Below are 22,684 nucleotides of genomic sequence, written 5' to 3' on the forward strand. Positions count from 1 at the left end.
AGCAAGACCTTTAAATCCAGATTTCAAGAGCCTTTATAGTGTGTGATGTGAAGCAGGAGCCAGCAGTGTCCCCCAGGGCAGGCAGGCGGATGATATCACGTCTGTGCAAGAGTCAGGTGAGATACGTCTCTTAAGTGGCGTACTGTACGGGGTCCTTGTTGTTTTGTTTAATGTGGCCATGAAAAGGCATCATTCTCCTCTTTTACCTTGTTTGATTGAATAAATAGCTGTAAATGCTATGATATGAATGATTTCAACATAATGAAATTCAGACGAGACCAAGAAATAAACAGATGAAGAGCTACTGTATAAAAGACTATAAAACTCATAAACCAAGGGATTCCCTAATGATGAGGTTTTTTTTCAACTTACCAATCAAATTTGATGCCAGATCTTCCAGAGATCTGGCATCCAATCATTATATGTATATATATATATATATATATATATATATATATATATATATATATATATATATATATATATATATATATATATATATATATATATATATATATATATATATATATATATATATATATAAATATATATATATATACACATATATATATATATATACATACATACATATATATATACATACATACATACAGTACGAATTTGAAATGAGACTATAAAAAAAGAACAATGTTAAAAAGACTTGTTACACAGAGGGAGACTTTCAGCTATGCATGTTTAGTAACAAACAATTTAGTTCAGTGTCTTCAGTGAAATCTTTAACATTACACCTATAAATATATCTAAAAATGGCAGCTGTGCATATTGAAGTGCTGCTTTCAGAGCATGTCCACTGTCCATCTCTTGAAACATTAAAGGTTTGAAATTGAATTTGACAAGAAATGGGATTTAAAAACAAAAAAGAAGAAAAAGAGAGAACATGAGTTACTTATATTTTACTTTATTTTATTGGTATCAATATACTTTGTGCCAATTATACTGTAGGCTGCTACAGTAACGGCAAGAAACTCCTGAAACAATGATAGCAACTACAGTTGATTCATCTTCCCCACACAAAAGGAAATATAACTACTTGTTATTTTTAAAAGAAGTTACACGACATATGCTGTTGATTCACTACTCATTTGAGTGACGTCTACATCAAGCCGCAGGGAACCAGCAAAGCAAAAACAAAATGTTCTTACAAAATGACATATTTCATTTAAACACTGTGCCTCAGTAAGTAGTAAGGACATTTAATCAGTAATGAATCATATCAATACATGAAACTTTCATCAAGCCTGATATGTTTAGGAAATAAAAGAAATGTTTTGAAAAATGAAATGTTCTACGGTTGTTTGATGGGAATAAAACATCCTCTCACAACAGACTTGTCATCTGTTACTTTCTGCATTACTTCAGCAACTTTTAGGGAAAATAAACTACAGAGACAGAATTGTTTAAAGAGAAAAGCTTAGATAATATCTTGCAATCCTTTAATAATTGACAAATTCAGTAAAATAATGCCCTATACAAGCACACGTCAAACATGAATATGAATATGACATATTGCAGAATTTACCAGCATTGCAGTACTATGAATAGTCATGGCTGTGGTCTTCTACACAAAAACAGCCCAATACAAGTGCAAAAACATCCAAATACACCATCCTCTCTGTACAATACAGCATATGGCATAAAGTATGTTCACCGTTTTTGTTTTTCCTTTTTTAGGTTTGCATGGAGATACAAAAAGAGAAGTGCAAAGCATTAGGATGAAATATAAAAAAAACAGTGTTCAAAGTGTGATATGATAAACAAAAACAGCATTAACTACCTATATTAACATGTTGTGTGGCCGCAGCAGCAAAACATACAATCTTTGACATTTATAGAGATACATTTATCATTGTATAGATGATGCAACCTATATAAATGACTACACTCATTCTATTGATCAGCTGCCAGCAGGAATAATAATGTTTTCCTGCATTTGTATGTATTTAAAATATTTTACAGTCACGTGGAAAAGAAAGTAGCCTTCTTTTAGTTCAAAGAATTTAAAAGGATATAAAAAAAAAATCTTATCAGGTCTTAAAATGAGGTAATAAACACAACCTCAGAAGTATAGGAACACTTGACATATTACACAGTGACATAGATCATTTAACCAAACCTTAACCAGAATACAGAAGCGGTGTGTGGAAAAACTAAGTACACCCCATGTTTCAGTCATACGTAGAACCAGCTTTAGCAACTACCGTACATGTAGCCGTTGTTTTCTGGGTGACATTATCACATCTTTCTCATTGTTGCGGAGGAAAGTTTGGCCCACTCTTCCCAACATTGCTACAGTTCCTTTATGCACAGCTCTCTGAAAGTCGTGCCACATCATTCCCATCAGGGTGGTGTCTGTCCTGTCTCTGGGCCATTGTAACAACCAATTCAGTTGTAATTTGCTGGTGTGTTTGGCATCGGTGTCCTGTCGCATGTCTCAATTTCGGCCAATATGTAGCTGATTTCCTCACACTTGACACAAAAATACTGTAGAATACCTTTCCATAAGACTGGAATGCCTCAGCAGCTCTGTCATTTAACTGGAAACCAGAACACTTAAGTAAAGTAAAAACAATCTTGGCAGTCTGATAAATTAAAAAAAAGTTATTAAACACATATAAAATTAAAAACACATTGGCGACCACCTTTTCATTCCAGTCACCGGTGGTTTAAAAGTGATGCCGCCTCGACTTGAGCGACTGTCTCCTCTTCCTCTTCCCGTGGCACTGCTCCCTCCTCTCTGGCCAGAGGAAACCACTCTCAGCCGTCCTGTAGGCCTCATCGTACTCATCGCTATCAGAGTCCGCCTCAGCCATTGGGAAACCTCTGTCTGGGAAAACCTCTTTCAGCTTGGAGGTGAAGAACAACTCCAGGCTGCGGCCTGCTTGGGCCACTTCAGAGTCCGGCTGTGGTCAGAGAGAGAGAGAGAAAAAAAAACACTATTAAAGTCAAATCAAAAATTCTAAGTAATAAAATCAAGATAATTTGAAGTCGAAATGAATGTATTCATTTGTTTTTCTTTTTACTTACATAATTAAATTTTGCACAGTTTCGGAACATGAGATAGACGTCAGCGACAAACTCATCTGGCGAGCTATAATGTCTGGGATTCCCCTTACTGAGTTTGGCTCTGATCACAGACAGATCCATTGGCCTCTTGATGATCTGGTAGTAATGGCGTGCCTGCACAACAAAGCAGTGATATTATCTTTATTTGGTATCAAAGTAGGAAATGTGGCTCCAACTATGTACAACAAACTATCTTAGTGGATATCAGGCATCCTCCAGGCCAGTTACCCATGACAACATATGCCGGGACAATAGCTCTCAATAGGAGGTAAACTTAAGCGACAGCTTTGAGAGGACCCCATGGAGTTTTTCCATCATCAGCAAGCGATATATTCAAAATTAATTACCCATTTGCCATCTCTCTTTAACACAAGAACTTACTCTGCAGAAATCTCCTGTCAAATGTTAATAAATTGGGCAAAACACACATAAGTGCAGCCAGAAAACAAACACTGCTAGCTGATGTGAACATGAGTTGTGCTTTTTTGATTTTTTTTTTTCAATATGCCTTGTGAATATCATATGAGGATAAAAATACTTTCACCACAGTTTTGTGGCCCTAAGGATGTACAAACTACACTTTGATGAATCTGAGAGTAACTTTGTTTAAAAGAAAACATCCTCCGGGGAGCTGTAAAGCCTGCAAACACTGACAAATATAACGGCAATCAAAGTGGGATTGTGTCTGCTTAAACATGGGGGAAAACTCCTCAGGGCACTGCTGTGTGCCTGTAAGTATAATGAAAAATAAATTATGTTGTGAAAATGGGTTGGCTTTCTCCGTAAATGGAGTGTAAGAACATGATGATCTCTCACAAGCGGACTGACGGGTTCGTGGAAGGGAGCGCTCAAAATGTTGCTGAGGATCAGAAGACTCAGTCGCTCGCATTTCTGCAAAAAGGTCAATGAAAAATCATCAAAAATTGTTAAACATTTGGGAGAAAAAATATCAAACAAAGCCAAAAACTGGTATCCATTGGTACTGGAAAGACTTACTCTCTTGTCACATGCAGACAGTCCGTGCGTTGCGTGTTCTCCAGGTGTTCTTTCACCCTCACAGTTGTACTGCACTTCTGGCTCGACAGCATTTCTGCACAGGCTGCACAACCAATCCCCCCTGAGTAGGAGGATAAACAGCGCCAGGTTAGTCACTACAACTGCTCACTACTGTTAAAGAGGAGGAGAGAGATGCTAAATGTGCACATTTCAGGTTACAATATAGGAAGCTTACGAGGGGAAACTCAGCAGAGGCGGAACATGGCAAGTCAGGTGGAAGACCTTTGGACAACGGTCACAACATAGCAGCTCCCCTCCAATCAGACACACGGCACAGAAATCCTCGCTGTCCATCTCAGCACTGTCCTGCTCTGGCTGGGCCCCCTCAGTTCCTCTATGAACCATGGGGTTTGCAATCAGAAGCGGCCTGTGACCAGGACTGTCCTGGGGCTCTTCCTCAAGGTCAGAGCGAAGCGGTTGCGGATCGTCAGTCGTCAGTTCGAAGTCGGATTCTACGTCAAGCTCAGACTCCACAGAGCCCTGTGAGTCTGGATGCTGCTCGGACAGAGGATCTGAGTCAGTCTCAGCCTGAAAAGTTGGATCATATTCGGGTTGGGTGTCAGACTCGGTTTCACCATCACCCGATTCTGCTCCGGCATCCAGTCCTTGGACATCCTCCGATCCTGCTCCTGCATCCGATTCTGGATCTGCATCATATTCAAGACTTGGCTCTGAATCCCCACACAGATCCATCTCACTTGCAGGTACCAGTTTCCTTCTAACCTCACATTCAAGCTCAGCCTCAGATGACGACTGTGCATTTGGGTCAGAGTCTGGTGACGCATCTGAATCTAATTGTGGGTCAACTGGAGAAAACATAGCATCCTCCGACACTGACCTGGGATCAGAGTCAGAGTCCAGATTAACTGCAGAGTAACTTACGGGTACATATTTAGAGTCAGTGGATGGCGGCGCAGATGCTTTATGGGAACTAAGTCTCCCTCTGTCGTCATGGAGGTGAAAGTCAGTGTTAGTTAAATTTGTGGTGAATTGACGAGTTTGTTGGCTTCCATACGGCGGCGTGGTGAGTGAACGGGCAGTCCTCCTGGTGTCAGAGACTCCTGATCTCCCCTACGGTAAGAACAGAACAGAAGGGAAGAGAGATTTATCTCATTATATCTGTAGGAACCTGATGAGAGTGGGAAAAAAACACCTTTAAAGTTCGAAATCGACATATTACTTGTTGCTGTACGATTTTCATCAGAACAAAAGTGTTTTTTTAAAACTCTTCCTTTTTTTTTTTTTAAACATCATGTTCTGCATACACAGACATAACACCTATAAATAAGACATGCCTCTGGTGTTGCATCACGCCAGGTTGTCTGTTGAGCGCTGGTGTCCGACTTGTCCGCCGTGCTGGCAGGCAATGGGTCGCTCTGTCTCCGTCCATGTGGTGGCAGCTGCGACACGAGTATTTTCAGACGCTCTAAGCAAACCACCGGGACCCTCGGTCTGCACGAATCCTTTGAAACTTCTCCGTTACTTCAGAGGAGAACAAAGAATTAATGATTGCCCTAATATACCTGTGTTCATAGACAGGTGTTAAACTCAGAGATCACACACCTGCTGAAGCTGCGTTGTGAAACTTTGAGTTTCTCCTTAGCTCCGTAATCAATCTCTTCAGTTACAAAAGTGGGAAGATGATCTATTAAAAGAAAGAAATATGGCATGTCTTCAGTTTTCGCATTTTGCTAATTTAGATTAAAAAAATTCATTTCATGGAGTATTCCAGCACCTGGCTCCATCTTATAGGACAGTGAGGGTGGGAAGCCTCCTCTGAGTGGGGTCGTCTGAGATGAGGTTTCCTTAACAACACACAGAACCCCATCTGATGCTCTCCTCTGTCTGGGATCCATGATGTCATACTAAGAAAAAAAAAGACAAGACTTGACTTGAAGACTTGAAGAACATTAAAAGGGCAAAGAATGAACTTAAAGCTGTAAAGAAAGCAGCTTTAAGATAAGTTATTAACACTATAACAGTTTTGTCACGAGACTACATACAACTTCATCTTTCTTTCTGATTTTTGCAGCTTCATGAGTTGCGAGCTCACCGTCCACATAAGAAGTGAACAGTTAATGTTTCAAAACAACCTGTCTTCCTTTTATTGAGACACAGAAAGTTCAGGGGCCTCATTTATAAAAGAGTGCGTAGGATTCATACTAAAAGTGCACGTAAACCCAAAAGCCGAAAATGGCGGGCGCCAAAAAAAATCCGGATTTATAAAACCATGTGCACGCACACTTGCATGCAATGTTCGCTTTATAAATCACAGTCCAGCTGGAAGGTTGCGCAGGTGAATTCGCTTCATATCCCGCCCTCTACACGCCCACTTCATACCATAAATGGGCAATGCAAAGTAGTATTTGCATATGAATGAGCCTGCTGAGCATGCGCAGCGGCTTCCTGCAGCCTGTTTGGGCGTCAGGATGAGTGAGACGTGTCGAGCCACCGTTACGGCCACGGTTATTGGCTGTCAGTTCATGTGTCCATTTTCGTTTTGTATCCATACAGAGTAGTGTTTTTAAAGATTTGTTTAAACTTACTTAGTGATTTGCATGATTTCATTTCATCTTTACAGTTATTCCGTGAAATTTAGTGGCACGGTGGCTCGACACGTCTCATTCATCCTGACGCCCAAACAGGCTGCAGGAAGCCGCTGCGCATGCTCAGCAGGCTCATTCATATGCAAATACTACTTTGCATTGCCCATTTATGGTATGAAGTGGGCGTGTTGAGGGCGGGATATGAGGCAAATTCACCTGCGCAACCTTCCAGCTGGACTGTGATTTATAAAGCGAACATTGCGTGCAAGTGTGCGTGCACATGGTTTTATAAATCCGGAATTCTTTTGGCGCCCGCCATTTTCGGCTTTTGGGTTTACGTGCACGTTTAGTATGAATCCTACGCACTCTTTTATAAATGAGCCCCTGAATTTTCTGTGTCTCAATGAAAGGAAGACAGGTTGTTTTGAAACATTAACTGTTCACTTCTTATGTGGACGGTGAGCTCGCAACTCATGAAGCTGCAAAAATCAGAAAGAAAGATGAAGTTGTATGTAGTCTCGTGACAAAACTGTTATAGTGTTAATAACTTATCTTAAAGCTGCTTTCTTTACAGCTTTAAGTTCATTTTTTGCCCTTTTAATGTTCTTTAATCAGCAAGAACACTGATTTATCTTTGCACTTCTTTTCCGAGTTGGACGTATGAAGGCAGATCAATTAAAGCCATGTCTGTAGTACCAGAGATTACATTTTCATTGTTATTAATTTATCAAATCTGACATCTGTACCTGCAGTTGTGGCTGGAACTATATCAAGCTGCTAGCTGACCAGGTTATTTTTTCTTTCTGTTTACTTCTTTCTTTCTCTTTCATTCTTTCCCACTGAAAAGTCAACCCCTGTTGATCACTTAGCTGTGAATAACTTCTCTTCTGTCTCGTAGCGCAGCCTCAGTTATTAGTTTGTTTTTTTTTGTGATGCTGGATCACCTTCTTTGCATCTCCCTGCTCTCTGCTACTGGTGCATCCCGCGGGCCGCTCAGCGTACGGGCTGCTGGATGGGGCTGTCAGCTCCGTCGGGATGCTGCGGGAGCGTCTCTTCCTCCTTGTGCACACTGAACCAGGGCTGAGCCTGTTGCTCTGCACATCAGATGCACACTCGTGGGCTGTCGCAGACAGCTCTAGGGATGTGGAGCTCTGTCAGAAACACAAACACACACTACTGAACAGGGTTCTTCACTGAATCAGATGCACAGATGCACCTGTTCATGCCATTAACAACTGAAAGGAGATGGAAAAGAGTGTGATGTGCGAGGTGGACAAATGAATGAAAAACATGGATCAGAGCCTATTTGGAAACAAAAATCAAAACAACTCAATCCGAATAAACATGGTGCATATATTAGTCTTATTGTCCAGGCAATGAAAGGTTTAGTTACCAAACCAATTATCATATGCAAATTCAGCATCAGGGGTTCACTGTGCCCCTTTGATAAAACCAGACCTATAAACCACTTAGGATCACTCTCTCCTACTCACTTTCGTTACAATTTAAAAAGTGCACAAATCTTTTTCAAGCGACCTTTGCTGGGTCTTCAGCGAATGCAAGGTGGGAGGCTGGCACATCGTTTAGCACCAGCTTTCTGAACGTCTCCCCCGTCCCTATTTTGTCTTTCTCTCATGCGCCATCATACATATTCACGTTTTCTTAACACTAAGCTCACGCTCCTAAGTATCATGCGATTAAAACATTTGCCTGATCTGCACACCCTGGGAGAGTATGAAAGATTCAGACTGAAGAGGAAAAAACAGACTCTAATCCTTCTATTTGGAAAGATGGAGAGCAGAAATGTATCCCGGAGCAAATGAGGGCTAAACTCAAACTGGCAGCTCCTACTATTCCCTTAGTGGCTCATTAATGACAAGTTAAGTACATAAATGAGTGTGCCCCAGTGTATTTATATCATTTACAGGTGCAGCGACATGAAAATGTAAAAATAACATGTCTTTGTGCTTTTAATCAAACATCTTGAGAATTTCTTAGAAAGATAATTATGCAGCTGCTAAAACCTCTGGCATTAAGTGTGATTGTGACGAAGATCGCCCTGCTGCCCATTATCATCCTTTCTTCATGAAAGCAGGAGCAGTTTTCTGTTGCACCATCTGTTTTCAGGCAAGCTGTCGGCGTTCAGAAGTGAGTATTCTGGCTTCAAAACCAAATGCTCCTTTTAGTTCTGGTCATTAATGGGGATTAAATTAAACTTTCTGACTGTAACTCTTTTCCACATGCAAGACGGTTTTTCACCGGCTTTTAATTAATCTCAAATGTGATCACATTATATAATTTCTTCATCTTGCTTTAGGCTCTTTGTGTCTTGCTTTTTGTGTTTTCAGAGGATTTCGACCCGACTGATTAATTGTGGCTTTTGAGAGTTTGCTACAAGCCAGCCAGCGTGGTTTACCATAACAGGCAAGAACTGTGTGAGTTAAAAACTCATTTGAGCCCACAGCAGCTCTGAACAACCACGTATTTAAGGAAAGACCTAACAGCGAGGCTCAGAAAATCCCACCACATGTTTCATGTCAATGCAAACTCAACCAGTGTTCACAGGATTTTTTTTCTCCTTCCGTTATATTGTTGTTGAATGTTGTGTGTAGATACAGCAGATGCAGTAAACTGTGTCTATGTGTGTCTCTATGATTCATGTTGTCCAGCCACAACTGAAGTCTTCAGTTTTTGATCATTTCCAAACCAGAAACCTTTGTAGTGCAGCTGTTTGTAGATAAAAATATTTCTCAGACATATTTCTTCTGCACTGACAGGCACTAGATACTTTATTCAGGTCGTATGCATGTTTGGTTTTTTTCTCGCTCCATATCAAGTGGCTGTAATTGTGTAATTCTGCTTATTCATGTTTTAATGAAGAATCGGCCCATGGAACAGATCTTGCAAAATATTCTTTGAGTTCAGTTAGTTAGTTTTTTAAGTTCAGACTGACTGAAAAACGGTCAGAAATCTACTACTTTCAGAAAATGTAATCAAATTTATTCACTTTAGCTCATCTGAGTAGTGTTGCTTCTGCCGCTGCTGCAACTGTTTGTGTTGAAAACGTCTAATTGAAATGATATAGAGAAGATAAAGTGAGCTCTATTTATTTTTCAGAGCAAGAAAACATAATCTGAATGTCATCAGATGCAATGACAGTCTGATAAATCTTGTGAAAAAGTGTCATGTTGTTGCATGTTTCATAATGATGCAAATAGAAGGAAGCAACATGGAGCCAGAGAGTCTCAGATAAATGTGGTTTTCGTGTTATATGGACCCCTTTCACATTTAGAAACGTAAAAACATATAAAGACTTCCGTCTTGCTAATGCCGTGAGAGGTGTGCTGGGTAGTTTTGCACGTAGAGAACATCTGTCATCTATTCTAAGTCCCGTTTCAGACACACACTGCTCTCCAGAAACAGTGGCTTCTGAGCAGCACATTCGCCAGCTTAATTCAAATTGTGACAGCAAATGTTATGAGAAATTAGTCATGGTGGAAGGACTTCCAGGGTTTTGTGTGCTGTGCAGCTTCATGGTGTCTTCACAGGAAGTAAAAGTTCACATACTTCTACAGTTGATTATATCTACACTGTTGGCCCCACTGTTATATTAATACATCTTTTATATTTACTGTGTATGATTGTTGCATTTGTTTTTCTATTCGGTTCTTAAATTGAAGGACTTTCATTGAATATTTCATTTCATTTCATTTCATTTATTTATTTATTCAAACAGGTTAAAACAAAAACAAAATAATCAGAATACATAAAATGTATATACCGAAAAAAAAAACAAAACAAAGCAAATTAAAGAGACAAATATATATGTAAATAAATATTTCCTGTTTGAAAGGGTGTAGGATGAAGTTTCAAAAAACTTTTCCAGTCCTACCCCTTCTAATGTTCTGTTTTTACCGTTTCTTAATTTCCCACAACTTCAAAAAGAAAAGCATAAAAGAAAAGAAAAAGTGGTTCAGCTGAGCAAGGCACTTTGGTCATTGGCTGTCAGTTCATGTGTCCATTTTCGTTTTGTATCCATACAGAGTAGTGTTTTTAAAGATTTGTTTAAACTTACTTAGTGATTTGCATGATTTCATTTCATCTTTACAGTTGTTCCACAATTTGACTCCCTTCACTGATACACAGTGGGTTTTGATGTTTGTTCGTACATGTTGTTTTTTAAAATTACATATTCCCCTGAGATTATGTTTATTTTCTTTTATTTGAAACAACTTCTGGATGTCTTGTGGCAACTGATGATGATTTGCTTTGTGCATGATTTGTAAAGTTTTGAACATGTTTCTCACCTGGTCATCTCTGTGGTGTTTGAGCATCAGTGCAGGTCTGGTCCTCGGCTGCTCCGCTGCTAGAGCAGCTTGGAGCTGCTGCTGTCGGACAGGACTCTGCTCCCTCCTCACCAGCTGCAGCTCCTCATCCAGCAGCTTCCTGCTTTCAGCTGCTGCTGTTCGCCCACAAGTCTCCTCCACACTGCGTCTGTCCTCCCAGCTCTCTTCACTCATCGCATCTCTGTCCAACACTGTGTGGCTGAGCTCCTGTTGCAGAGCTGTGCTGGCTGACAACTTCCCCTTACACGGGCCCAGCCGGCCCGGCCTGCCGCGGCCTGCGCTTATCTGAGCGTGACTGTCTGAAAGAACTTCTCTCTGGTGTTGGTGACAAGACAGATAGGATATGGACTGAGAGCGCGGTAGGGGCTCAGACCCTCGGCTGCAGTTGAGCTGGATTGGTCCAATAATTGGGACAGGAGATGAAGGTGGAGGACACTGCAAGGAGCTCTCTGCGTCCCAGCACCTCTGGAGCTGCTGGTTCTGGTGCAGGGATGCAGAAATCAGAGCAGGCTGAGTACAGGCAGAGTTACAATGAGTGGTTTCCTTCTGGCTTTTGTCCAGACTGGACAGATCTGCCTGGGGGGGGATGCCATGCAGGCAACACATCTGTGGCTCGCAGCAGGCCTGGTACCCACAGCCTGCCTCTCGACCTCTGTGAACCACAGACGGGAGAGTCAAGCAGGCGATGGGCTGGGGCCTCATGATACTGGAATAGGCCAGGCCTGAAGGATAGGAGCAGCTTCCACCCTCGACAGTCAGCTGACCTGCAGAAGAACAGCCACAATCAGAGCTTTGTTCAAAAATAACACACCGAGTAAATCACGCATACAAATACAACTAATTATACAAGAGACACACTTGCCATCATTTCTTATAGTTTGTATGTGACAAACTAGGATTACAAAAATCTCTTAAATAATTGAGAATTAATTTACTAATGTCAACCATATAATTGGTTTCTAATGCACTAGCTTTTTGGTGACATTTTATTTCCAGGCTATTTTTCATACATTTACATTATTATTTACAACATGGAGTATTTTGATACCAGTCATTCTGCTTCACCATCATTCAGTTTACCTAACGAGGAAATCTGCTTTGTCCAGTAACTTGCATCCCAGTTAAATTTGATTTTGACGGGACTCCAAGAGTCTGAGTGGAAAGACGCCTCAAGCAGCTGCTGCATCTGGAGGGAAATCTGCAAGAAGCACACATATCTCATAAATAACAGGCTGAAATTTTATATATTCCAGGTTTAAAAAGTAAAACTTTTGAAATGCAAACAATCACTCAAGTCGCCTCTCAATATAATGATCATTGATGATTCTCTTTAAAATCTGACAGTCTCATGTCGGGAAGTCGTCTCTATAACAAAATCAGTGAGAGCTACAAATACTGTTTATTTTTACGGTGCATTTCTGCATTTTGTAGTTAGTGGAAACAGAAAAAGTTGGTACTTTGCCCTCTTTGCGATGAAATCGGTTGTTGATGGTCCCTCCCGTTCAGTCTAGCTGTAAACCCCAATCTCCATTCAGTTTATGTCCTTTATCATCTCTGAGAGCTACATGCTGTTCACTTTTTGGAGGAAAGCGGTCAATCCTGTCTGTGTTGCTTGAATACTGATGATGTAAATGAGGCCATGATATCCAGATTTTTCTTTGGGGGGGGGGGGGTGTATGTGTTCAGCTCAGAAAATACTGCAACCTACAACTCCTATAATGCATCACATCTATTTATAAACCCCAGCTGCCTGATAAATGCATGATGTCTCCATCTTTTAAATTCCACGCCAGCAGTAATGCAGACTATGTGCAGTTTTTGAGACCAAGCTGAACTTAAGTCACGAAAGCAACTTCAGCCATTTCTTCTGGCTTATAAGTATAAGTAAAATCAGAGTTTCACTTCAGATATATGTGGAAAAAGAAAGTAGATCCTTGTGCAAATCTGTTTTACAAAATAAGCATATAAGAAAAATCTTATCATCCTTACCAGACCTCATTTGAATAACAATACACAACATATTATATCATGTCATTATTGATTTAGCAAAATGATGAAACAATAACAATAAAAACAAATTTATATGAGAGTCTTTCCAGTTAAAGTATAGCTTATTTGAAAGAGTGGAAGGGAGAAAAGCTTTTCTCTAAAAATAAATTGCATCATGTCCCTGATCTGCAATGTTGCACCTGAGTTAACCGCCAACACTTTGGTCATGCATGCCAACATTTGAAGAAAAACCAAGCACAGCAAATCAGACGGCTCATAATAGCTTTGAGGCAATGTGGGGAAGGTGTGATGATGCTAAAGGTCGTTGGCACTGCAGTTACTGAGCCTCACATAAACTCCTCTGCATGATAAAGTACTCCAGTCAAATGTCTGACAGGCAGTGAGACGATGGTCCCAAACACATCACCAAATCTTAAACAGAGTGTATGAAAACAATGTAAGTAAAATAAAGTATCAAGGTATTCCAAAAGTCTAGTCAGAGTCCATACTTCAACTATTAAAATGCTCTGAATGGACATTTAAAGATACACAGACGCCAACATACAGAAAATAAATACTTCCTGTTCCAGCCGCTAAAGTTACTCCTACAAAAGTATTGAATCATGGGGGTATTTACCTTTTCTCACACCGCTTCTGCATTGAGGCTTATTTTGTTTCAAAGTATTTAACATGGGGGTTAGGGGTCCTTTTTTTTTAGGAGGTTTAATACAGCAACATAATCATTGTTCTACTTCCTCAAGGAAATGAATTGGTTTCCTCACAGAACTCTCTGTGAACGTGTGTTATAACAAGGCAGCAGACATCTGTTGACTGTCTCACCAGAGCCCTGCTAAAGAGCACCGGGCCTCTGCAGTGATGGGTCGTGGCCCAGGTGATGAACTTCTGAATGTGGTCCAGCTGGCCACATATCTCTATTGCCCCTTGCAGCTGGTCCTCCAGACGCTGCTGAAAGTCCTCTGTAATCTTCTGCAGAAAAAAAACAAAAAACATATGCATGAAGTCCCCATTATTTACTGGCAGATGCAACACCTTTTAGCTAGACTGTAGTCTTATCAACAACTTCTTTTTTTTTTGACAGAAGTAGCTCCTGAGATGTTGACTTTAAGCCATTTTTACGGATTATTATTGGCTATTGTTTGCTTGCTTTCAGGGCTGATTACATCATGGCAGTTATGGATTCTCTGCATGAACACTCACGCCTGGCTGAACGATAAGAAGGAAAGAAAGAGAAAGTAATTACCTCCAGTTGCTCTATTAATAGGTTGGCTCGTTTGTTAAGCTCGTTCATCATAATCATCTTTGCCATTTTAATCTGGTTCTCTGACTTTCTGTGAGCGATCTTTACTCCATGAAGTCTATACGGACAGAAAGGGGGAGATAGGCTTCAAATTCTTCCAAATCACGCAAGAAAGCAACATTCATGGTATTAATTTACTCATTTCAAGTTGTTTGATGATTGACCATTTGTAGCAGAGGTTGCCCACAGCCGAGGGCTCTGACTGTGACTGTATGAGTTGAAACTGACCTATCTTCTATCTGTTTAGCATTGTTCTCCACAGCAGATCTCCTCTCTTCCACTTGCACCATCAGGCTCTCAAAGAGCCATTGCTGATCCTGCAGGGCCTTCCCGATCTGCACCACCCTGAACGCACGACAGGCAAAGTATTTACCACACAGAAAGTTTGCTAATTTATTCTTTGAGCATGAATAACACCAGAATTAAATGTGTTTTCCCCAAAGGACAACACATTATGCAGGTGACCTTGAAGGCAACGAGTGCACTGTAACGTCGCAGAAAACAAAAGGGTATGAATACTTAATGGAAGTTAGGCTGGCCAAGGGTACTGTATGCAGATACACGTGATAAAAGTGACAAGGCAGTTAAAAAGCGTTTCAGTGGAAAGGAAGTGTTTAACCTGTGGTTAGCCCTTCTCAGCAATGTCCTTGTGCTGTGCATCTGAGGACTGACCTGTGGTTTTTGTGGGAGGACAGGTGACAGCTGCTGCAGCACAGAAGGTCACATGACTCACAAAAAAGCTCCAAAGGCTCCTGTCTGTGAGAGTGGCACATGAGGAGGGAGCAAGGATACGACCCTGGGCCCGAAAGACATACAGAGAGAGGAGGGAGAGGAGACGGAGAGCATGAAGCATTAGCAACAGTCAATGTGCAATTCACACCCAGAGCTTAGGGCAAGACTGTTAACATGCAGCATTACAGTAATGACTCTTCAAAAACGCACCCGACTTGCAGCGCTGTCAACTCAACAGAAATGTTTGCATGAAAAAGCAAACTCCAAATTTGACTGAGCTTATCTGAAGAACTTGTTAACATTTTTTAAGTTTTAAGTCTAATATTTATAAAAACAAAAAAAAGTTGGAAATCTATAAATGACTTGAGACCACGCATGAAGCTTTTTCTTTAATGATGGCAATCTATCCATTCTTATTCATGTTAAAATGTGCCCTTTGAAGTTATCAGAAAAGATCAAGTAGTGTGAATTATATACTTCAAAAGCAAAAATGGCGCTCAAACAGTCTAGCCTACAGCTACAAACCACTTTTGGGATCTACTAGAATATTAATACAAGCTTTAATGCTCAAAATCCACTTTTCTAATATTGAAAACTGCAAATAAATAAATAAACAAATGTTTTTCTTTTTCTTAATTTTGTCTGAAATGCTTTGTTTTGGCTTGTTTCTCCTAAAGGACTGCCACTTTGCTCAGACTGACAAAAACAAGACAATGTGAGTTATGTTCTGTTATCGCCACAGAGAAAGAGCTCAACACCTATAGCAAGCTAAAAACGTTAGTTTTCACAATGTCACATAATTATTTCAGCACCTGATGTTGGTTAGTGCAGAATTTATATCATGTCTCTCACCATGCAGCAGCTTTTGAAGTCTTTTTTCAGTTTTACTTTCAAAGGAGAACAAACCAAAGTTGAAGGAGAATAATAAATCTTTTCTTTTTTTCTTTTCGCTTCCCATTGTGAGAGATGCACATCCCAATCCACTTTCATCTATCCACAAAATGCTTCTTGCACTTCGACCTACCCACTTAGGAGACTGGAACGTCATTTCATACCATTAGGGCAGCTTTTAATGCATCTTGTTATGTGTTAGAGAATCTTTGGTGCAGTGCTCTCAGAGCTGTTGGACACTAACAAAGCCTAAATAAAAACAACAAGTTGTTTCTTTTTTTTCTGATTCACCTCTGCCAAGGGCATTGTGATGTTAGTAAAGTATGGACAGAATCGGTGGAAAACTTTACCCGAGATCAAGCAACACCCAACTTCAGACAGATTCATTTCTGATCTGTGGTCTGGATCCAGATGCAGATTTTTATACAAACTAGGTGGAGGTCTGCAGTCTCTAACTGGCCTCCTTGTGTCTCGCGTTTTATACAGTTTGAATAAACAGATATAATGTTACCCATAAATCTTTATAGCTCTATGAGTAGATTTTCATAGCTGTAGGAAACAAGCAGAAGCTGAAGGAAGTTGAGGTTACACTGAGACTGGTAAATGATAAACAGGCAACTACTGTAAACAACATGCCTGTAGAAAGCTGTTACAGGACCATCAGCTACAAAAATACAGATGAAACAAACAAAAAAATATATAAATATATATTTTTTTACACATTTCAGACTAGGTCAGTAAAGATATTTTTGACCCAGATGACGTGCATCTAACAATAAGTTGACGAGGCCAAGGCGGTGGCGGCGCTGCTGCTCTCTGCTGGCCAGCTCCCCTCAGCTAACCTCTTCCTGCCAGAAGATCATCACAGATATATGTGGCAAAGAGCTGAGCATCACCTTGGGTGCATCAGGCTGATATGACTGACCACATCCTGTCTCTTCACGCAGTCACGCAGCTTTTCTCACAAGTACACAAACAAAACTGTAACACTCCCCATGTCACAATTAAAATTTCTCTAGGACGTGCTCGTTATTATCTGACAGCTTCTTCCAGGGCTTTAAATAGCAGCACACTAATATTAGCAAAAATGAAATCACCCAAGTACCAAGAAAACTGGGCCATGTGTTAAAGATAGGTGTAATAAAACACATGGATCTCCAGGAACTATAATCAGCCATCGCCAACATCATGTATTATTCATTGCAGATGGTTTCTGCTGAAGCATGATTAATGAAAACAAACGATCAGAGTACAGGGAGGAAAGCAAAAAATGGCTTTGGAATGATAAATAATGTAGTCAACAATCATTTTTCATGCAGAAATCTTGACATAAATGCATAAATATCTTACCTTGTCCTGCAGGAGGAAGGGAGCTGGAGCCTCGCTGGTGCAGGTCAGCACACTGGCCGGCGCTGGGCCTCTGCTGCTGGTACGAGTCTGGGCAGTGTGAAGTGGCAGGGACACTCTGGTGCTGGTGCAAATCTGTGCACTGGTAACAAAACCACTTGTTGCAGAGTGTACAGAGACTCTGTGCAAGCGTTGGCTCGGTGCACTCTGAGCAGATCTGAAAGAAAAACCTCTTCTGTTAAGTGGTTATTATAAACCATGAACAAAAGCACATACACATGGCTCTATGTGAGAAAAAACACGAGATGGCACATGCAAGACAAATACGTGTTGCTACTGTACTTTGGGGTAAATAACACCTCAATCGTGGTATGTCAGACCCTTAGAGACTTTCTTCTGGGATATAACTAAACCTGTGCAAGAGCATTGGTTCTTATGAATTCATAATTTCTATATGGATTTAATATTCCAACCAAGAGCAATTAATCACAATTAAGAATATCTATATATACAGCAGTGAAAATGATCTTTTCTTCACCTTAACTTCAAGATATTAGCTCATAAAAGATTATTAAACCCGTCAGCAGAGAAATCTCAAAACGATCTGAAAATATGAAGCACAGCACAGGCTTTTTCACTTAAGTTATGCTTTATTAATCTATCCCTGCAGACGCGTTCTTCATCTGCAGTTGACTCCTCTTACTGATTTAATAGCTATGAACATCACCTGGGACTAAATCCACTTAAAAATCCCTGCACCTTGTCCAAAGGCAGTGGCAGGGGCATTCCTAGCATCTAACAGGACTTCTAAGGTGAGGAGAGAGCGTAACAAACGAAGTAAGCATGTCAACTTTAACACAGAAAGGCTCCCGGCACACATTCAGAAAGTGCTGCACAGACAGAAACAGTCTTCTGCTGTGTCAGAAAAGAAAGTGAGTTCAAATGAAAATGGAAAACAATGCGGAAGAGACATCTTACCTTCTCCATTTCGGTGCTTTGAGAGGATGTGCTGCCCGCTCAGCTGGAGGGAGAGGAGAAGAGAGGAGAGAAAACAGCGTGATGCCTCAGCAGCAGAAACACTGAGGCTTTTACCTGAGGCAGGAAGCAGTGCGCACCGAGCGGTGGCCCCAGAGGAGACAGCTTACATGACAGCCGCTCTGTGCTCTCTCCTCCCCCAGTTCATCCAAGTGTAGGACCCCTCGCTGCAGAGGGAGAGAGGAGTGTCATCTTCAAATTCCTTCTCTGCTCACTGGCGCTGCTACCAAAAAGGAAAGAAAATCTAATCCCTTTTCTTAAATAAGCCTGTGCATAATAATTGGGAATTAGGGAGATAACATAATTATTTTTTGTAGGGCAAAATATCCCCGGAAGCCTTTTCCAAAATGGAGGAGGAAGGAAGACCAAGTGACCTACAACGAGGAAGGAGAATGAAACTGTAACACATGCACTTTTAGTTTCTTTGGAGCAGGCAGGGTTACGTGATGTTAGGCTCCGCTTCTGCCAGGTTATGTTGGAATAGGTTAGGACGGGTGAGCTGTACCTTCTTCCCGCCGTCATCATGAGGAGGGGACGGGTCCCAGAGGAGCTACACTCTAACGTGGAACACCAAAACCGGGTCAGGCTTGGAAAAGCTCCAGATGGGACTAAAATATGCACCTGCGATTCCCTCCGACATAGTGAAATCAATTAGGGTTTTTAACACAACAAGACAGCAAACGTTAACAGCATCCAGTGTAAAAGAAAAGAAATAGAAGTTCACTGTCGATTCATAAGAAAAAGTAAGATGCAGAAAAGAGATATTTATAACAAGAAAGGTTTAAAAAGGAATCCGGGGAACAGAGTGATGTTGAGACTTAAATGCTCGACATCAGATAAAATGCTGAATGAAACCACAATGACACCTGGACTTATGCTCAAGTCTGCCTAACAACAACCCCAGCAGTCTGACCTACAAATCTGACAACGTTCTCATCCGCCGATGCTTCAGCAGGGAGCTCAGAGCAATCCCATTCCCCACTGTGCACTCAAAGACCCAATTTGAAACACAATTAGTGAGTTGTAGTGCACCCTGCCCTGCTCCGTAGTGTGTTCAACCTGTGCACCATCGTCCTCTGCACCGTCACAGCATTTATCTTTCATGCTGAAACCCCCTGCCAGCTTCTCTTCTCTGCTAAGCTGGCACTTGATACATGTGCCATCTCCGGAGACGTCACCATAATAGAAACCTGAGCTGTGATCTCTCCCTTGAAAGCACCTCCTTTGCAACATCTATTAACACCGAGGTGATAAGGTTACAGAGAAGACAGGATTATCTTCAGCCATTCTGAAGTTATTACGTCGCTTTACTACCACTCCTCCTCTAAACCAACTTAGTTCTATGTTGTGCAAGAAAATCCACAATAGAAAGCACTTTGATTTCTTTTATAACACAAATCCAAAAAGGTCCTTAAAAAAAATAAATAAATCGTGCAACATAAGAAAGTAACAGCACAGTCCCCAGGGAGGAGTCGACATGCTGACTTCAGCTTTGGCAAATAAAATACAATCCTGTTGAGAAATATTATGCCAGTCCTTCCTTTACTGTGTGCTTGAGCTGCTATGGCTGATGGGAACGAAATATCTGAAATTGGGCTCAGGTGTTGGAGCAGTTGTCTTCCAGTCAGAAGGCCAGAAGCTCAAGGCCCAGCTGCCAGGAGTGTGTTGGGAAAAATTGCTGCACACTGAGTGAAAAAATATAATATAAAGCTCTCTGAGAGTTTGTTATAGTGCAATAATAAGAACCCCATGAAAATAATAATTCACATCGTGCACTCCTTAAAGGCAGTAAAAATCATGCTTTTCATTCCTGCTATGTGATGTTTTAATGTCTCTGTAAACCACTTTGAATCACCCTGTTATTGAATTGTGCTATACAAAAAAAACTTGCCTCGCCTTGCCTAGAAAAAAGAAAAAAAGGCAGACATAAGCTCTACATAAAAGATGAAATATCACTGTTGGCCACAAGGTGCTGGCACTGAAACTCTGGCTCCAAACAATGCATTTATTTGCTTTTTCACAAGGCATCGTGCTGCAGTTCTTTTACCTGCAGTTCTTTTACCTTTTCCAGTCACCCCCAGTGTTTTGGGTCAGGAGTGTCATTTTGTTATCATTAGCTGGAGAAGTAGGCAATGCATTTTTTCCTTTTGTCTGCAGTCTGAAAGTAGCCTATCAGACACCAAAAATATTGCATTTTTCTGAAATCTTATAACACGCTTATGTGTTTATCATACTGTATATTACAACTGAAAAAGACAAATTAAAGGAGCGTTCTTCACCTCAACCTTTCTTTAAAACATCAAGCAAAATCTTGACAAATCATCCAAGCCTGCATGTTTGTTTGGTTGTACTTTTTTTACTTCTGAAACTGAAGCAAAATCATAAGTGACTATCTTGAGAACTTTGTCATAGATGAGTAAAGAAAATCGTTCACCTTAAAAAGAAAAATTCCAAATTCTCACTATTATTAGCGATTTCTTTTTTACTTTTTAAGCTTTGACATTTAAATTAACTTCATGAATAAAACAGCCTCATATATGGAAGAAAAACACCTCACGCAGTAGTTCAGGTCTGTACGGAAGAGTATTAGGGCCAGGCAGGAGAAAAATAAAAATAATATTTTAGAGGAGGAAGAATTTTTTTTTCATTGTGCACTTTGAGAAAAAAGTCGAAATGTCGAGATTAATGTTGAAGTACAATTTCGAGAAAAAAGTCGAAATGTTGAGAAAAAAGTCGAAATGTTGAGGAAAAAAGTTGAAATGTCGAGATTAATGTTGAAGTACAATTTCGAGAAAAAAGTCGAAATATCGAGAATAAAGTTTAAGTACAATTTCGAAAAAAAAAAGTCAAAATGTTGAGAAAATAGTCGAAATGTCGAGATTAATGTTGAAGTACAATTTCGAGAAAAAAGTCGAAATGTTGAGAAAAAGTCGAAATGTTGAGAAAAAAGTTGAAATGTCAAGAAAGAAGTCGAAATGTCGAGATTAATGTTGAAGTACAATTTCGAGAAAAAAGTCGAAATGTCGAGAATAAAGTTGAAGTACAATTTCGAAAAAAAAAGTCGAAATGTTGAGAAAATAGTCGAAATGTCGAGATGTTGAAATGTTGAAGTACAATTTCGAGAAAAAAGTCGAAATGTTGAGAAAAAAGTCAAAATTTCGTGAATAAAGTTGAAATGTTGAGAAAAAAGGCCACATTTCGACTTTATTCACGAAATTTTGACTTTATTCTTGAAATTGTATTCCAACATTAATCTCGACATTTCGACTTTTTTCTCGACATTTCGACTTTTTTCTCGAAGTGCACAATAAAAAAAAACTTCCCCTCTCTAATATTTTTTTTTTTTTACTCCATGGCCCTAATACTCTTCCGTAGGTCTGGGAGTTTGGGATCGCCAGTGATTTTCCTCCCATGTTCTGTTTGGCTACCTGTTTCATCTCTTTACGGATGCGTCACATAGCAACAACGTCAGTCACATCTTGGCATCATCTCTGTCATCTCTGCCCCGCATCCGCAGCTGCAGCTGCCTCTGCATCAGCATCAGCATCAGCACCAGCCGCCTCTCCTTCAGCGCATCACTGACCGTGATATTATGTTTTACAAAGTGCGCATGAGATTACGCCCTATAACGGTGTCTTGGATGCGCCCACAGCACAACAGCGCAGCAACACGCAAAGTCTGCACCCGGCTGGTGGCGTGTACAGCCGACCGAGCATCCAGAAACTGTCTTATGTGCATAAATTATTCCCACTCGTGAGGTGCGCACCTCCCGCAAAACATCCCATCAGTCAAACATTTCAGCGTCTGAGGATGACAAACTCAGCCCCGCGTCTGCCTGTCACCCGTGTAACATGCGCTGCGCAAAACGGGAAGATTTGTCTTTTCTTTTTCTTTCTGTTTACCCCTCTGCTTTTGGGGGGCGGGGGGTATTTTTTTTTTACCTTGGCTGCAGCAGTGCGGGTCCCCCCTCATCGGATGTTGCTCTCTGGCCCGGACAAAATTTTGGAGATTCCAAGTCTCGCCGTTGATCGTGAGATTTTGTGCTTCCAGACTTCTGACGTTTCTCAAAGCTGAAGTGTGGCTCGTCTGGGTTATGTTGTGTAAAACTTTAAACGGCATCGTGGTGACTTATGTCATAGAGGTGCCAGCAAAGATCGAAAGCATTTAACTCCAGTCTGAACGACACAACGAGCTGAAGAAACCCCATTAAGTTTATATTGTAAAAAATATATCCATCCATCCATCCATCCATTATCTATATATAATATAATAATATAATATATCCATTAGATGTATTTTCCCATAGAAGCTGAGGGAAATAGCGTCTGAGAGTAAATATG

General features: G+C 40.6%; 1 protein-coding gene across 2 annotated transcripts; it reads right to left on the reverse strand.

Annotated features, from left to right (window-relative positions):
• Positions 1 to 936: 936 nt before the first annotated feature.
• trim66 (tripartite motif containing 66) lies at positions 937 to 22,332 on the reverse strand. Of its 2 annotated transcripts, none has more exons than XM_061742797.1 (19): positions 22,286 to 22,332; positions 18,455 to 18,511; positions 18,288 to 18,330; positions 17,313 to 17,526; positions 15,012 to 15,135; positions 14,568 to 14,684; positions 14,283 to 14,397; positions 13,862 to 14,008; positions 12,113 to 12,230; positions 10,994 to 11,796; positions 7,631 to 7,837; positions 5,876 to 6,005; positions 5,704 to 5,785; positions 5,436 to 5,622; positions 4,316 to 5,211; positions 4,081 to 4,201; positions 3,901 to 3,975; positions 3,046 to 3,198; positions 937 to 2,921 (listed from the first exon to the last, which is right to left on the reverse strand). In XM_061742797.1, exons 3-19 carry the CDS (start codon positions 18,294 to 18,296, stop codon positions 2,685 to 2,687), a joined length of 3,735 nt encoding a protein of 1,244 aa, XP_061598781.1. In that variant the 5' UTR covers positions 18,297 to 18,330; positions 18,455 to 18,511; positions 22,286 to 22,332; the 3' UTR covers positions 937 to 2,684. The 2 variants fall into 2 exon arrangements, with proteins under 2 accessions (XP_061598781.1, XP_061598782.1); XM_061742798.1 differs by having other exon boundaries at positions 18,402 to 18,511; positions 22,286 to 22,328.
• Positions 22,333 to 22,684: the final 352 nt, after the last annotated feature.

Source organism: Cololabis saira, chromosome 2 (assembly GCF_033807715.1).
Source record: "Cololabis saira isolate AMF1-May2022 chromosome 2, fColSai1.1, whole genome shotgun sequence".
NCBI lineage: Eukaryota > Metazoa > Chordata > Actinopteri > Beloniformes > Belonidae > Cololabis > Cololabis saira.

Bases quoted from the DNA above. Each gene is read 5' to 3' on its own strand.
- trim66 (XM_061742797.1), bottom strand. The intron at 5,212-5,435 runs GCATGTCTTATT...TTCTTACCGTAG, and splicing joins GGCGTGATGCAACACCAGAG to GGGAGATCAGGAGTCTCTGA. The intron at 4,202-4,315 runs GTAAGCTTCCTA...CCTCCTACTCAG, and splicing joins CCTCTGCTGAGTTTCCCCTC to GGGGGATTGGTTGTGCAGCC.